The following is a 16,689-nucleotide window of genomic DNA, read 5'->3' as shown; positions in this document are numbered from 1 at the left end:
AATCTCTACACTACCTTCATAAGGTTCTGGAACTGTCCTCCCTCCCTTTCTCTCTCACCGGCATCTGATCATCATAGATAAGACTGAATCTTTCCAACCAATTATAATACAGAAGGCAGAATTTATCGCAGAAGATGGGAACCCTGACCTAACCTCAAACCTGGAGGAAAAATGACTTTGTCTAAAAGTTCAGCAGAAGTCGGTAGGGGAGCCAAAAAAAGAGTAGCTGTACTTTAAAATAATATTACTCAAGTAAAAGTAAAAAAGTATTTGGTGAAAAGATACTCAAGTACTGAATAAATGTTTTTATTTTATTGAATATCTTTAAAAGAAAATAGCAAATTAAGGGACGAGAAACACAAATTTCCTCATCTCACTTTGTTTCACAACATAAAGCTTTTGAAACAAATCCCTACTGTAGGTAACATCTGTATGTTTGAACAGTGTAAACTATATACTGTATATTCAGTTGCCCTAGAAATGGCTCAGCAGATAGAAAATAACATTACAACATGTGTACCAGAGGTCTCACTTTACCATAAACTGTGTCCAGCAGAACAAATGTAAGAAACTTATTATCTTTGGCCTGTAGCTTATTTGCTAATTATATATGTGTGAACATTGCAACATTAAATAAAACAGCTAAACTAACCGCGACATGTTTCCTTCACTGGCTACCACGGCTAAAGATAATTTCTTTCCCTCCGCGATGCAGCAAATTTCTGGGTGGTCATTTGACTCCATGTGATTATTGTTACTACGTCTGATTGGTTAAAAAAAAACCAAAAAAAAAAAAAACCACACAGTCATGCGGTAGATCCACCGGCTGCATTTCTCTGGTAAAAATAAAGAAAATCTAATGTGTGGAATAAATGGTAGAAAAGTAACAAGTCGAGTGTAGCGGAATGTAGTGGAGTAAGAGTAGCGTTTCTTCTTCTTCGCAAATCTACTCAAGTAAAAGAAAAACGTATGGTGCAGTAAAACTACTCATAGAAGTACATAAGTAATGTAACAGAGTAAATGTGATTCCCACCTCTGATGTTTAGGGCATGTAAACACACATCTTATTGAGTCAGCATCTATTTAATCAGTTAATTTGGAATGTCTAATTGAAATTATTTCACTGAGATCAGTGAATATATATATATATATATATATATATATTCATATATTAGTGATTAGGTAATTATGTAACAACATTTAGATGTAATTGAATCTAAAAGTCAGGGTCAGGTTGTATTACCAAAAACACACACAAACCTAACACTGAGCTCCTGGTCTCGATCCATCCATGTGCTGTTTTTGGCAGATTTAACTTGGGATGTGCTCAGCATTTGCGTCATCAGAACGGTATTTAATTCAGGGTTTGGAAAAGTGGTCAGTAACAGTAAGCTTGAGTTTCCATTTCCGAGACAGGGCCGAGCTGCGCTGCTGCTAGTGAAAATAAACTCACTTATTCTAAACAGGAAGTTCAGTCTAAGGAAAGGTACTGTGAGTCACAAGTGCTACACCTGCTAGCAGGTCCGTGTGTGTGTGTGTCAGGGTTCAAACAAGGTGGCGGATTTTACTTCAGTTGACATGCTGAAAAATCTGGAATTAACTTATAAGGTGTGTTTCCAACACTGTTATATTACATATCATATATTTATGACATATCATATATTTTTTCAGTGTTAAAAAAATACTCTCACTCTCGCACTACGCCCATTGTCCTAGTTTGTGCAACATGAATAATTGCCCTAATAATGATTAATGTTGCATGAAAAATGCAAGGCTACTTCAGTCTGTCTCTAAGAGAGGAATTGTTCAGTGGTTCAATTCATAAACGCACAAAAATGTGCCCTTAAAAATCATTTTGTAATTTCGTTTGGTTTGCACCTGTATGGTCTATTCCAGGGTGTACAGTATGTGTGAGATTGCAATCTTTCGTCTTTAAATATGTATGTGTGGCTGGCAGAGGTGGGTATTGGGCTTTGGAGAGGGCCTTGGGGGTCTAATTGAGGACCAAATGTCTCCACAAGAAATAAATATTTGCTTTTTGAAATGAAAAAAAAAAAAGAAGCTTTTATATAAGAGGATAAAAAATTTATTTGGATTGAGTTTAGGTCTAGCATAATAATAAGCTGCATTAAAAAATATGACAATAATAATATTAGGACAAAGGTGTGTGTCAAGGGTATATGTTTACTGTAGTCATTTTCTTTTTCTAAAGACTAAATCAATTAAAATTTTAGCATCCGACTTTTTCGACAGTGGATTGGGAGTTTTGTCTGTCTATCTATCAAGCAAACAGAAAATCCTGGTTGCTAGGGTTACTGTTAAGGTTAGTCTTCATTATTGGTTTTTTTTTTTTTTTGCTTGTTTTTTAGAAACACCTCCTCCAGGCTACCTCAGTGAGGATGGCGAGACCAGTGACTATTCCTTGAACCCTAGCATGGACACAGGTAAGTGAACACATCAGAGACGAGTCTGAGACCCAGTGAGATCTCTATAAAAACACTGCATGTACAGTTCTCTGAAAAAGTATTTGTTCAGATTTTTTTTTGCCTATTTGTCACACTTGAATGATTCAAATAATCAAACAAATTGTAATATTACACAAAGATAACCTGAGTGAATGCAATACAAATGCTGTTTAAAACTGTAAAGTTGGCGTGTCAGTACATTAAAAATATTTGCGAAGAAATAATTTGGTGGGTCGTAAAAAGAGTAATAGAATACATCAAGATGGGTTTAGAAATTTTTCTCTGTCTGTTTGTTTGTGCACGCGTCACGTAAAAGCTAAGCTCCGGATTTTAATGGAGTTTTCACAGGTGTATTTGGCCGAGCTTGGGGTAACATATAGGCTTTGTTTCATCGCAATCGGCCCACTAGAAAAGGAAAAGATGGAAAACGGCTTTATATCTTAAAAAAAAATCGAAAAGATCATTAGTTCATCTCAAAATTCAACAGATGGCGCTGTACATTTTAAATACACACTTATGTGCAGATGAAATCTGCTTAAAAAACGCGATCTCACACCTTCACTCCGCACTCTTCACGGTAACACGTAACTATTTTAGTTCATTACAAAATTCAACAGATGGCGCTGTACATTTTTTTCATGTAGTCATAAACAAACTGTTAAAGCTTTTTACTGTTAATAAATGAAATCATCATTTAAAAAATGTTGTATTTTGTATTTGCATTTACTCGGGTTTTCTTTGTGTAATATAATTTGAGAGTGTGAGAACTCAACCATCTGCTTTCTTTATGATTTTTTTAGGATCTCCAAGCCTTTCACCAAATTCTTTATCTCCACCACCGAGCAACTTAGGTAGGCCTTTTACGACATGTGTGTAGAGTATGTATATATTTGCATGTTTCCCTGTTTGTACACTTGTACTTTATTATGACTTCTTGCCTCTGGTCGATGACCCAGAGGAAGCTCCAGCTGAATGAACCTTTTGTCTTCTCCTGGTCTGATCTCTGTATGAGCACTTGGACAAACACGACACACACTTCATGTGCACGACAGTATCCTGTTCCTTATTATCTAAAGTGAAGATCCTAGGGCTTGTCTTCCCCCTTTGTTACTGGAATAATAAATACCATACCTCCACATACTACACATACACATAGGACTTTTGTTCCTCATGAAGCTCTTTAGGTCTTTTTTCTTTCCTTTTTTTTTCCCGTTTTCTGAAACAGTTACAGGAATTGTGGTGTGTTTATAAAACTGGCAGTGTAAGCCAATAATTTTCTTGCCCGAAACATGCTGGTGTTTCCATTGCTCTGTTTCTGGGAATCGACACTTGCTATTACCATCACTGTCACCGAGCTCCACCCATTTCTTTCTGCAAACTATTTTTACGTCTTAATTCTTGATTCTGATCGTTTCTTTTTATCCTCCCTCTCTCTATTAGACCTGCAGCCTGTGACGTACTGTGAGCCAGCGTTCTGGTGCTCCATCTCCTACTACGAGCTGAACCAGCGGGTGGGCGAAATCTTCCACGCATCCCAGCCCTCCCTCACAGTAGACGGGTTCACCGATCCATCCAACTCGGAGCGTTTCTGTCTGGGCCTGCTGTCCAATATTAACCGCAACGCTGCCGTGGAGCTCACTCGCAGACACATCGGTACACACTGACTTCTGTACAACAGTACATGCAATGAAAAAAATACAAGCCAGTGTAAATAATAAGACATTCATTTATACAAAAACGGACAAAGATTCACCTCCTCTCAACGTGATACATGTTAAGCGATATTTCCCCCGAAGGCTCTGGTTACAGTCGGCATGTTGAGTACAAAAACACTGCCTAGAGCACTTTTTGTGGTTCCTATGACAGGCAAGATTTAACCATAACATCTCTGCCCCTACTGAGTAATGCCTGCTATCAGATTTAGCGAGAAAGGAGATTTTTTTTGTTTCTTTCACTCTTATGCTACCAGTGATTGTTTTCACTTTGCCCACTGAGCCTCGATCTTATCACTTTTTTTTTTTTTTTTAAGATTTCAGAAAAGTTTTTGACTTTAATACAAGTCCAGAGGTGGAAAGTTCCCATGAAATCTAACCATATTCCATTTCCTTCTTCCCACACGTCTAAAATGTGCAATAAAAAGTGGGAAAAAAGTCTTAAAAAAGAATCCAACTCTAAGTAAATGATAGTAATTTCTCTGACCACACTCAATCACTGTTGCCATGTTTCTACATTTCGTATCCATGCATTTTAACATGATAAAAACAGAAGAGTACAAGTGATTTATTAATTTATTTATTTTTATGTTTTTTAATTAAAGCAGTAAGATCACTCTCGGAAATATCCATGACCTCATTTTGTGCATGGAGCCGTAGCTATACATGATGCTGTATTTAGGGTAGAATACACTGCCTGGCTAAAAAAAGTCACCATTTCAGAAGGGTCCAATTATTAGTCTGCTTCAAGCAAGGAAAACATTAAGAACTGTCCAACGCATTATTAAAACCTGAACGGATAGAGCTGAACCATCAACTTTGGGGAAGGGCTCGGAAAAAGGAATCATGAATGACCGTGATCTCAGATCATGCAAACTCTTAGTGAAGTTAAGAGTGTAAATCATAGCTATGTTTAAAAGTGAAAGTAATAGCATTTCTATATACACAGTGTGATGAGAACTCACAGGATTGGGTTAAACAGCTGTGTGGCTTCAGTTTGCTAGGGAGCATAAGGAGTTTGGAGCAATGGAAAAAAAAAAAGTCATGTGGCTCGATGAGTCCAGATCGACCCTATTCTGAAGAAGGGAAGCACATGGCCATCATGCATAAGCATTACAGGCCACTGTATAAGCATCGGCAGTGTTGTGATTTGGGGTTGCTTCAGTCGGTCAGGTCTAGGCTCAGGGACGTTATGCAACAGTAATATAAAGTCAGCTGATGACCTGAATGACCAGGTTATCACATCAATGCTTTTTATAAAAAAGACGATCTTGTAGCATAAGGAATCATTTTCACACATGAACGTGAAAGATATACAGTGTACATCATAATCGTTGTCTGTGTTTTTATTTAGGCCGAGGAGTACGTTTGTACTACATAGGAGGCGAGGTGTTTGCTGAGTGTCTCAGTGACAGTGCTATCTTTGTTCAGAGTCCCAACTGCAACCAGCGCTATGGCTGGCATCCCGCCACCGTCTGCAAGATCCCACCAGGTCAGAAGCAAACTCAACCACATGATATGTTTCTGAATTCTAAATAATCTTATTCAATTATTTCATCACTAACACAACTGGGAGATTTTCTCTATCCTGTTATTCCTCGTTCCTTGTGACGGTTTAATATGTTTTTAAATGGTATGAAAGATTAAAGTAAATTATTTTAATGGAACTATAATGAACACCAAATATAACTGGGCAATAATTCAGCTATACGATTTTATTCTTGGCCTAAAATCACAAGCGTGTGCTCTGTTTGTTTTCCTTTTTTTTTTATACGGTTATGTGGTTTGGCAAAATATAGCACAGTACTTGAAAACAATTTGGAGATGCATAAATATTGAATTTGGTATTTAACTTTGCTATAATAACAATAAGCTCAAGTGAAGGTCTATATTAAATATTTGATCAGGAAAATGAGGTGAAGTGAAACAAATAGTGAAGATATCCAATCTGCCACAGCTGGTCAGTATTAGAGCTGCGGAATAACATCAGCACCATAATTTAACTTAAGTCATAATACATTTTAGTGATGTCATGGATGTTTTATGACATTTGGTTATATTCTTAGTTATGGTTACGAATCACTGGATTAATCAGAAGTTTTTACAATCAAAATTAATGGTTGATTTTTCATTTTTCTTATATATAATATTGTACTTTTGAAATAACTCCCAGGGTCATTGGTTTGAGTCCTTTCTGTGGGTCTGTATGTGTAGAGTATGCATGTTGTCCATGTGCTTGGTGGGTTTCCTCTGGGTCCTTTGGTTTTCTCCCACATTCCAAAGACATGCAGAATCTACGGTGGCCCTGAAGTGCAGAACAAATTAACAAAACTGAAAACAAAATAACAAAACCCAATACAAAATAACAAATTCAAAACCAAATTAACAAAACGGAAAACCAAATAACTAATATCTGACTGGCCGAGAAGTGCAATACAAATTAACAAAACGGAAAACAAATTAAAAACCAAATAACAAAACCCAAAACTATTTTTTTGGAGGGGGGGAGTTTTGTTGTTTTGTTTTTGGTTTTGTTAATTTGGTTTTGAATTTGTTAATTTGGTTTTGAATTTGTTAATTTGTTTTCCGTTTTGTTAATTTGTATTGCACTTCTCGGCCAGTCCGATACAAACCGGAAAAGGTAGGTATAGTTAGCGAATGAAATGCTTACCGTTGATTGGACGAGACATCTGTCACTCAAGATATACAGGAAGTAGGAACTTGTTTCTTTATCTTTGTTTCTTGTGTGTTCTGCTTTACTTTAAACTATGATGGCCGTGAAGTGCAAAAAAATTAACAAAACTGACTCCAGGGCCACTGTAAGTTCGCCATATTTGAAACCACAATAATGTTTGCACATTCATACACACGCGAATCTACCGCTACTACAGTACTTCCTGTATATCTTGAGTGACAGATGTCTCGTCCAATCAACGGTAAGCATTTCATTCGCTAACTATACCTACCTTTTCCGGTTTGTATCGGACTGGCCGAGAAGTGCAATACAAATTAACAAAACGGAAAACAAATTAACAAATTCAAAACCAAATTAACAAATCCGAAAACAAAATAACAAAACCAAAAAACAAAACAACAAAACTTCCCCCCTCCAAAAAAATAGTTTTGGGTTTTGTTATTTGGTTTTTAATTTGTTTTCCGTTTTGTTAATTTGTATTGCACCTCTAGGCCAGTCAGATATTAGTTATTTTGTTTTCCGTTTTGTTAATTTGGTTTTGAATTTGTTATTTTGTATTGGGTTTTGTTATTTTGTTTTCAGTTTTGTTAATTTGTTTTGCACTTCAGGGCCACCGTAAGAATCAACTAATCGACATTTCCAAATTGCCCATAGGGTGTGAGTGACAGTATGTGTGTGTGTACTCTATGATCCCCGTCCAGGGTGTACCCACCTAGTACCATGGGATAGGTGCCAGGCCTCCCACGACCCTGTACAGAATAACCAAAGAAGTAAATGTTTATTGATAATACAGATATTTTACCAGTTTTTCTTTTCACTTAAATGCAATACTGGTGTATAATTGACAGAATGTAAGCAAATCTGTACGCTTTTATACATATGGCAGAAATTCCTCCAAGAATACTTGTATTCACTGAAAATGAATCTTGACACATGCATCCTAATATTTTGCTATCAGTCATATTTGGTTCTGTGTGTTTTGACAGGCTGTAATCTGAAGATCTTCAATAATCAAGAGTTCGCTGCTCTTTTGGCCCAGTCAGTGAACCAAGGCTTCGAGGCAGTGTATCAGCTGACCCGCATGTGCACCATCCGAATGAGCTTTGTCAAGGGCTGGGGAGCTGAGTACAGGTGAGTCCAAGCTGCCTTACCCGAGCCACCAACAACAATCTACTTCAACACTGTGCTATTATAACAGGTTGATGCTTGGATCTACTTGAGAAGAACGTCTGAGAGCGGGAGAATTTGATCATTTTTGGGTGGTTAAGCCTTAAAACATAGAACCTTTATACCTTTCTTTCCCTTATTTCTAAACCTGGTGCTTTTCTGGAACTCATTCGTAGGAATTAGTTGAAGTGAAGAAAAGCGTCACAACGAGTCAGTTGTTCTTTGCTAGCCTGTAAAATGAGTTGAAATGCGCCCAGTGGTTTTGGACGCAGTGCAGCGATTCTTGGTGGAGTGTTTAGAGGAGAGCTAAATATGTGTGAAGCGGGGCAGGGTAGAGATCTGTCTGCCTGCCTGTCTGTCTGTCTGCCTGTCTGTCTGTCTGCCTGTCTGTCTGTCTGTCTGTCTGATTGTCTGTCTATCTGTCTGGGCTGGTTTTGAAGTTGACTAACCAGACTCACCTCGGATGAACATCTACCGATGAGCACACCAGCCATGTAAACTGTTAGGTCTGTGCTAGCAAGTCACACAGCTCTGAAAACACACACTGCGCTGAGAAGTGTCAGAGTTTCCTGGTTTCTCTCTCTCTCTCTCTCTCTCTCTCTCTCTCTCTCTCTCTCTCTCTTTCTCTCACTCACCTCTGCCTTTGTGTCTTGCTTTCTCTCTCTCGTGACTAATCTTTTGTTGGAATGAGAGAAACCAAGACCATAATTGAAACCAGTGGAGGATTTCCACTGGGAAATTTACCATAAAGACATATGAGAGACAAACCCGAAAGGAAGAAAGAGTAAAAATACAGAATGTCTGTTTTTCAAACAGCTTTCTGTATTTAAGTAGCCGTTTCCCCTCACGCTATTTCTCTCTGTCTTTCTCTCTTACTGGCACATGCGTTTTCTTTCCCTTAAAGTTATTTTAAAGCTACGGTGTTTAGGTTTATTTTCTTCAAGGGACGTAGTGTAAAAGTTATTATTACTGGAATAACAAAGAAAATCTCAACTACGTATTCAACCCTTCTCTCAGGTCTATATACCATAGAGGAGACGTTCCCCTTGTCTTTGGGTTGCAGTGAGTCCATGGCTAAGGCCAATGGTAGCAACTCAACACCAAGAAGGTAGACGGACTATAAGAGACAGATCTGTTCAAACAGACCTTGTGTTATAGATCGATTGGCCATGACTGGTGATCAGCTGATTATCCTCAGACATTACGTTTATCAAAAATCATACATGTTAAAAACTTCTTAAAACCCTTTTTTCTAAACTCTGCTACGTTAGATTCAAATTTTTATATTAAATCTGAATATTAGTATGCATGATACTTGCAGAATCATAATATAGTATAAATCAAATCTACACCTTGGTATTATAATAATACGGTATCAGGTGAGTATTCCCATTCATACTCACCATGTGGTAATGGCAGCAGATGATGCCATGATTCAGGTTGAGTCACATCCCAGTCATTGTGTTACTATTAAAGCAAGTGTGGTCTAAACCAAAAAAAAACAACACTTGTTATGAGTTAATGTGTTTGAAGCCTGTTTGAGTTCTTGCATGAGTAAAGGGCAAATTTGAAGAAAGTGCGAAAATCCAAAATCTTACATAAGAGCAGCTTGAAGGAATGAAGTGTGATCCCATTCAAGGTTCATGCGAAACTACTGTAGTAGTAGCTCTGAGCTTTAGTGTGTTACGTTGAAAAAAAAAAGACAGGTATCATTATATTTAAATTAAGGCCAGAAATTCCACTTGAGTCAAAGATGCAAGTTTGAACAAACTGTGAAGTAATGCTTAAAAAAAATGGTACATTTATGTTAAACTCATTGAATAGCACTGTCGCCTTGCACCTCCAGGTCCCGGGTACGATTTCCGCGTCGGGTCTGTGTCCATAAACATTCGGATTAGGCTAATTGGTGTTCCCAAATTGCCTGTAGTGTGTGAACGTTGACTGGAGGTCTTTCCATGGTGGTGTAAGTGAGAATAAATCCAAAGGTCACCATTGGCCTCCACAGTCCCTAGTTGGACTACAGATGTTCCTAGATGGAAGGATTGAATAGGATCAAGTACAGACTTAATTTATTTGATAAAACTGATATATTCTCAATATGTAAAAGCTAAACAAGACCAAAATAATTTTTTGAGTATATTCCTTGCTCAGCATTTCTTTTTTCCCCATTGCATTGGTGCCATAAAAACAACATTCATGGGGGGAGCAACATTTATGGGGGGAGCACCTGTGCATCGGCCTTGACTTTGAGTATTTCAGAAATCAAAAACAAACAAATCATCCGGTAAAATTTTTGCCAATACTGAATCAAATGCTAATAGACGATTGTATACACTACATTGCTCCCAGCTGATCGGGAGACCAAATAAGCGCACGTGGTGTTCCTATTAAACTGGCCTCATTCCAAAAACACCATCCTTCCCACTCAGAGATCAGGCTGTGTAACTGCTAGGGAGAAAGTTTTTTTTTCTTCTTTTTTCTGTTGCGCGGCTCGGGAGCTCAAACATAACACGTTTAATTTTTAAAAGAGTAAGTATGCATAAGATGATTTATGACTTATTTATGTTGGAATACTTAAACAGTTCCTCACCCTCATCACATATTCAACTAAATTCCACATGCAGCACTGTGCCTGCAGCAGTACTTGGGCTGGCATGTTCCTCTCCATTAGTGCAGTCAGTGAGTCATTTATTCTGCTCACAGGTTGAATAGAATAATTTAAAGCAGTACAAACTTTAAACTGAAGTTAAGGCAATAAATCCTTTAAATCAGAGCCTCGTCTCATCTTTCACACCCGTTCTTTGCCGATCTTTCATCGTGTTTTTTTTTTCTTTCTTTCCTTTTACTGTCCTTACACCACCCTGTACTTCCTCTCCTTCGCTTTGATCTTCATCGAATTTTCAATTGCGGCTGAGAAGCTGCTAACAAACAATCATTCAGTGACACAAAGAAGTTAACGTGTGCTGCAGAAAAGAGACCGGCTTACGTCTGAAGAGAGAGACAGTCAGGGAGGAAACGAGTGAGAGAGCTGCCCTTTATTTCAACATGTCGTCAAGTGTCAAAGGAGCCGTTTAACTTAATCAGGAACACAGAGGAAACCGCAATTAGACAGATTTAGACTTTGTGAAAACTGTGTGTGTGTGTGTGTTTTGAGAAAGGGAGCGAATGAGTATGTGAGAGAAATGAAGAGAACCAGACAGGGGAAAAAAGCAACTCCGAGGAGAAGAGCAGAATAAGAATGGAGTAAGGTGAGGCATAAAGTCAAGGTCTCCAATACCCAGAAACAAGATGTGAATGTGTATATGTGTGTGTGTGTGTGTGTGCGTGTGTGTGTGTGTGTGTGTCTGTGTGTGTATAATGGGAAGAGAAAGAGACTGGGCCGTTGTGTAATCAGAGTGGAATGTAGGAGAGTGTGTTTGGCAGTGATGGTGGTCCCTGTGAGAGACTGGAGTCGTGTAGAGCAGAGTTTACACACAGCCTGAGCTCAAATCCAGACACACTTGAGTCGCCACAGCCACTAAGGCATGGGCCGTGACCTGCTAATTCATTAGCTAAATAAATCAGCTGTCGTTAGTAGCTGTAATTAATACAGGATCACAGGATGGTGTGTGATGCCTTACCTTTCTTCAGCATCCTGAACAGGTTTTTTATGTAACAGGTTTATTCTGCACTTTATTTATTATACCACAGCTGTTATTAGTGTTGATGAGCTTCTTCAAAACAAAAGAATTAATGAATATATAAAATAAAGAAACTTAGCTATACAATATAGTAAATATAAAAAATATAGAAAACTATGAAAAAACCTTAGCTTTAAACTTTTGTTGTGAGTATAAATATACAAAATATGTACTGTACACTAGGTAAGGGGGGGCTTATGTACGTGCGTATGTCCGTAATGTGCAAAGTGCACAAATGAAATGAAATAAAAATGTCCAGAGTGTGTGAGAAGGTGCCTGGATGTCCAGAAATGTCCAGGGTGAGTGTAAATGAACACGAGTGTGAAATACATAATATAATGTATACTCCTGTTATTGCTTACTGTACATTATAGCAGCTATAAAGAGTCGTTCTTTCACCAGCATCTCTTTTTACCTCTTTCTTTGACATAATTAGAGAAAAAAATCTAGCTCGTCATGTTGTTAAATAAAAAACATAAACATCTGTATGCATACTGTAATTTTATTGGTTAAATAACAAACCTCACCTGATGTGAAAAAATAACCTTCTAACCCTAACCCGCTTCAGCCGGCACTACTTTCAGAGCTGCTCTTAAAGAAAAAAAAATCAACAACACCTTTTTTTTTTCTCACCCTTTCATTTCTCTCTCTCACCCTCTTCCCTTCTTTACTCCGCTTTATAGGCGACAGACAGTCACTAGCACCCCCTGCTGGATAGAGCTGCACCTCAACGGACCCCTGCAGTGGCTGGACAAGGTGCTCACCCAAATGGGCTCGCCGTCCATCCGCTGCTCCAGCGAATCTTAGGAAGGACCTTCTTAGTACCACCACAGGAAGTAGCCAAAACCAAAAAAAAAAAAAAAAAACCCACAAGCATATTCCTGTAAATATACATATTCCTACAGGAACTGACATCTTAAAAACCATGAGTCAATAGGAAACTAGTCTGACAAAGCCTACCCACTTTCAGTAGCACTTTCACACACGTTCATCCCAAAGAGGAAGTGTGTATTAAACAGTACAGTTTTTATTTGTCCACATTGGTTTTCGCCGACGTCCTTGTTAGCTTTTATTTTGTATTTTGGTGAACTGAATGAGTTGGGTTGATCATGTGTACTGTAAATTTCCCTTTGTTGTTTTTTCTGTGTACAGTGAAATATTAATGGATTTTTTTTTCTTAGTTAAAGCTGTAGTTGTTTATATTTTGGTTAATTTTCTTTGAACAAATTAAGAGAGGTAAGCTTATTATGTAGTATATTATATTTGTTATTCTGACATCGTGAGGTCGTTGGAAGAGGTGTCGTTCCATCAGCTGCATGTTTGTCATTTGATTTTTATCTTAACTGACTTTTTTTTTTTTTTTTTCTTTTCTTTTTGGAAAAGTTTCTGAGAGATAGAACTAAGCACATCACATTTACGGAGCCAGTTAAAAAGAGCCCTGCCCATCATTAGCCATAATTCCTGCAGGGCAGAACTGAAATTATTAACATTAATTGTTGAAAGCATGCGCTAGCAGTTTTCAAGGTAATATCTGTTCACCACAACCGAAGTGTAGGTGTGGTTACTGCAGATGAGAATTTCAGCACGTCTTCCTGTACTGAGAAAAAAAAAGAAAAAAAAAGAAGAAAAAAAAACAGAAATCCTGTTTACTCAAAACTCACCTTTGATGCACGTCTAACTGCAGGTGTTGCGGTATCAGTAAACAGTTCTGTGTTTTAGAACAGATTCATTAATACTTTATGTCAAAGGTTCAAAAGAGTGAGCTTAGAGAGTGGCGGTTGTATCGCTTTTATCATCCCAGGATCTGCATTCTCAGAGAGTAACAGATTCTTGTACTTTATTATTGATGTACAGTTTAAAGTATTTTTAGATCAGATTTTGCGTAGTAGTCTAGCTGTGTATGGTGGTCTGGGACAGCTTGTCATGTTTATGTCAAATATTAAAAAAAAAAGCATAAAACATAACTTGACATCTCTGCTTTAAGAAACTTAATAGAAAATATTTTATTTAATATTAAATTTTTTTTTTAGAGCACCAGATCACCAGATCGTACATGCAAAAAAAGGCAGTATTTAAAAAAGAAAAAAAGACGTCTAGACGTCTAAACCTTGGCTGGCTAAACTTGATTTCACTTGTTGCTTTTGAACATCTACAGTACATGCGTGCTGTAGCCAGAAAGGAAAGTCTAATCAATGCAGTTTGTAATCTGATCAAAAACCTTAATGACGCATAACGAAGCGTACTTTAGAAATACTACAACGTTAATCATGTTTGAGGTAGACGCAGAAGAGAAATAAATCTACAGAACGTAGAAACGTCAAAGGGTTTTCCCAGCGTGCCGCACAAGGAATTCCTTAACTCTCATTAGACATGAATTTCTGTTCTCAGTACAGAGGAATGTGTGGAAATTCTTTGCGGTGATCTTAACTTACGCTACACTTACAGGTGAAAGAGATTAGGTTGAGAAAGTGTGCCTTAAATATTTTTGGAACGCTGTACCATGATCGAGCCTTGGCGTTGCCATGGGCGGTCACACTACCGCATAGTTTGCGGCATTAAGAAAACAGAATGATGGCGGGCGGAGGGGGAAGGGTGTCACTGTAGATTACTGACAGATGAAAGGTTGTTATTACTCTTGTGGTAGAGCCCCACATCAGTGTTTTTAATCTGTCTACATGGAGCAGTGCCAAATCTCGCACAGTGCATGTGTGTGTTCTCTTAAGATGTGCTTATGGTAGCTGTTTAATCTGTGTGCCAGCTGTCTCTGCTGTATGTCTCTATGTGTCTGGCCAGGCTCCTGGTGAGTTCAGATATCCCCGTCTGTGAGGCACGGTTGACACTCAGACCTCCTTCCTGTATGTGGAAGGTGCGTGTAACCGATATCCGTGCTTAAGCTCTGGCACCGTGTGAGTCCGCTCTATATTTGCAGCAGTCCAGTTCCCTGGGTGGTTTGTGAACAACAAATAAACTGGTCATTACATTGACGAGATTAAAGAGGAGTTCGGATATCAATTGACAATTTGTCATAACGGCTCACATTGCTTTTCTGTTAACGTGAATTAAATTTGAATTCATTTTGTTTGTCAGTTGTACAGACAGAAATCCGACCTGTTGCCATTCAACCATGAACTGAGGTTTCTTGTTGCTGTGTACAGTATGTTTATGTTAAATAAGGTTAATTCATCTCAAAAATCACCTCAATCTATGAATGATGTAGAATTATTTGCCGTACTAGGTGTTCCAAATTATTAAGTGAAGCAGCATGTATTGTCATTTTAATTATGATATAACTATTTGTTAATGTTTAGACAGACAGAGGAACTACACTAGTAGTTTAGTTAAGCATATGGGGTGCTAGCATTACGTACAGTATACTGTATATACCGATCAGCCATAACATTACAATGCAAAACATTATGGCCAGTATTGTATACCGTAGGTTCCCCCTGTGCCACCTCTCCACAAGACTCCACAAGAGCTCTGGGTGTGTGTTTTGGTGTCTGGCACCAGGATGTTGGCACCAGTTCCTTTGGGTGCTGTAGGTTGCAGGCTGAGGCCTCCATGGATCAGACTTGTTTGTCCAGCTCATCCCATGGGTGCTTAATCAGATTGGGATGTGGGGAGTTTGGAGGCCGGGTTCTTTACCTGCTGGGCGCCGTGTGCAGAAAACTCTGATGCACTCTGTGGTCTTATGATTTTTTACGGCCAGCATTGTCTTTTTTTATTTTTTAGCATTGTGAAATGGCTTTTCTGTGGGTTGGACCAGACGGGCTAGCCTTTGGTCCACACAGGCATACAGTAAATGAGTCTTAGGTGTCAGTGACCCTCTCACCAGTTTAACTGTATAATGTGGTAATGTTATGGCTGATTCGTGTATAGTTTAGACAAAATCCACACTAGGCTGCTCCAATCTCTCAAGTGTCAGTTTAGAAGAGTCAGTACAAGTTTCGAAAACACATATGCACCAAATTTTGTAAGGTGCATTTATCATGTTTTGGACCTTACATCTGTAAGTAATAAGATTCTAAATATATTACATTCATCATTATTCATTGTCTTTATATATATATAATTATAACATAATTTATATATATATATATAAATTGTTCCTTCCTTTTTTTTTTTAATTAAAAATAAAGCAAAGTGACCGAAAGTTTATCCACAGGTATACATTTGTATATTTCCAGGTGCTTTTATTTATATTATAAACTTAAAAAAAAAACTTTTCAACTAAAACATCAACTAAATCTTTCTGGTTTTGGGAAAGATCTGTCAAAAAAAGCAGCAGTACTGCTTTCATGTATGTTTAAGCATGCTTGTATAGATATCCTCGCACTCCTCCTGAAACAGTTCACTCTGTTCAGAGTGTGCTTTTGCATGGATTTTCTACTCTTGATACTTATTCAGTTCATGTCTCTTGAACATGACTTGCAGATTAAAGCATGCTTGTTTTCAAAGTTGAAATGTCTAGACGAGTACTATTTTGCTAACCATTTCCTCGGGGTGGGTAAAAGCTGGCAGGTTTTTTGACAGCCATGTATTTTTATACTACAAAGAGAAATATTGAAAGGGCTTTAAAATGGAAAATTTGAGATTGTGTATAGTGAATTTTGTGTTTAGTTTTTTTTCTTTTTGGTTTTTCTTTGGTTGGTTGTTTTACTCTTGCCAAATTTTAAGAGACTGGGCGGTATGACTCTGCATTGAAGCTATAAAAAATCCCTATGTAAAGAACATAGCTTCAATTTTAAACTTTAAACCTTTTTAGAGCATTATGAATACAATGATGATGGGTGGAGGGAGTGTCTCATTATTTGTCTGAAGAATGAGAGGATATTGTTGAAAAGGTTGTTCTCAAGGTTGTTGTTGAACATTTTTAAGTACATCAGAAAACATTTTGCCAACATCTTTAGCCATTAACATTTTCCTATAGTTAGTAAGTACAGTTCACCAGCAACAGATTTTAAAAGCTC

General features: G+C 37.8%; 1 protein-coding gene across 1 annotated transcript in view; it reads left to right on the top strand.

Annotated features, from left to right (window-relative positions):
- smad3a (SMAD family member 3a) overlaps positions 1 to 15,766 on the top strand; it is a 39,822-nt gene extending 24,056 nt beyond the window's left edge. Inside the window, exons 4-9 of the mRNA XM_053492150.1 lie at positions 2,370 to 2,444; positions 3,266 to 3,316; positions 3,906 to 4,118; positions 5,532 to 5,669; positions 7,859 to 8,003; positions 12,403 to 15,766. Coding sequence (XP_053348125.1) covers positions 2,370 to 2,444; positions 3,266 to 3,316; positions 3,906 to 4,118; positions 5,532 to 5,669; positions 7,859 to 8,003; positions 12,403 to 12,526 — 746 coding nt within the window. The 3' untranslated portion in view covers positions 12,527 to 15,766. The remainder of the gene's footprint in view (positions 1 to 2,369; positions 2,445 to 3,265; positions 3,317 to 3,905; positions 4,119 to 5,531; positions 5,670 to 7,858; positions 8,004 to 12,402) is intronic.
- Positions 15,767 to 16,689: the final 923 nt, after the last annotated feature.

The sequence above is a fragment of the Clarias gariepinus genome, chromosome 3, assembly GCF_024256425.1.
Source record: "Clarias gariepinus isolate MV-2021 ecotype Netherlands chromosome 3, CGAR_prim_01v2, whole genome shotgun sequence".
In the NCBI taxonomy this organism is placed as follows: domain Eukaryota; kingdom Metazoa; phylum Chordata; class Actinopteri; order Siluriformes; family Clariidae; genus Clarias; species Clarias gariepinus.
This window is presented reverse-complemented; position numbering and strand designations above follow the sequence as displayed.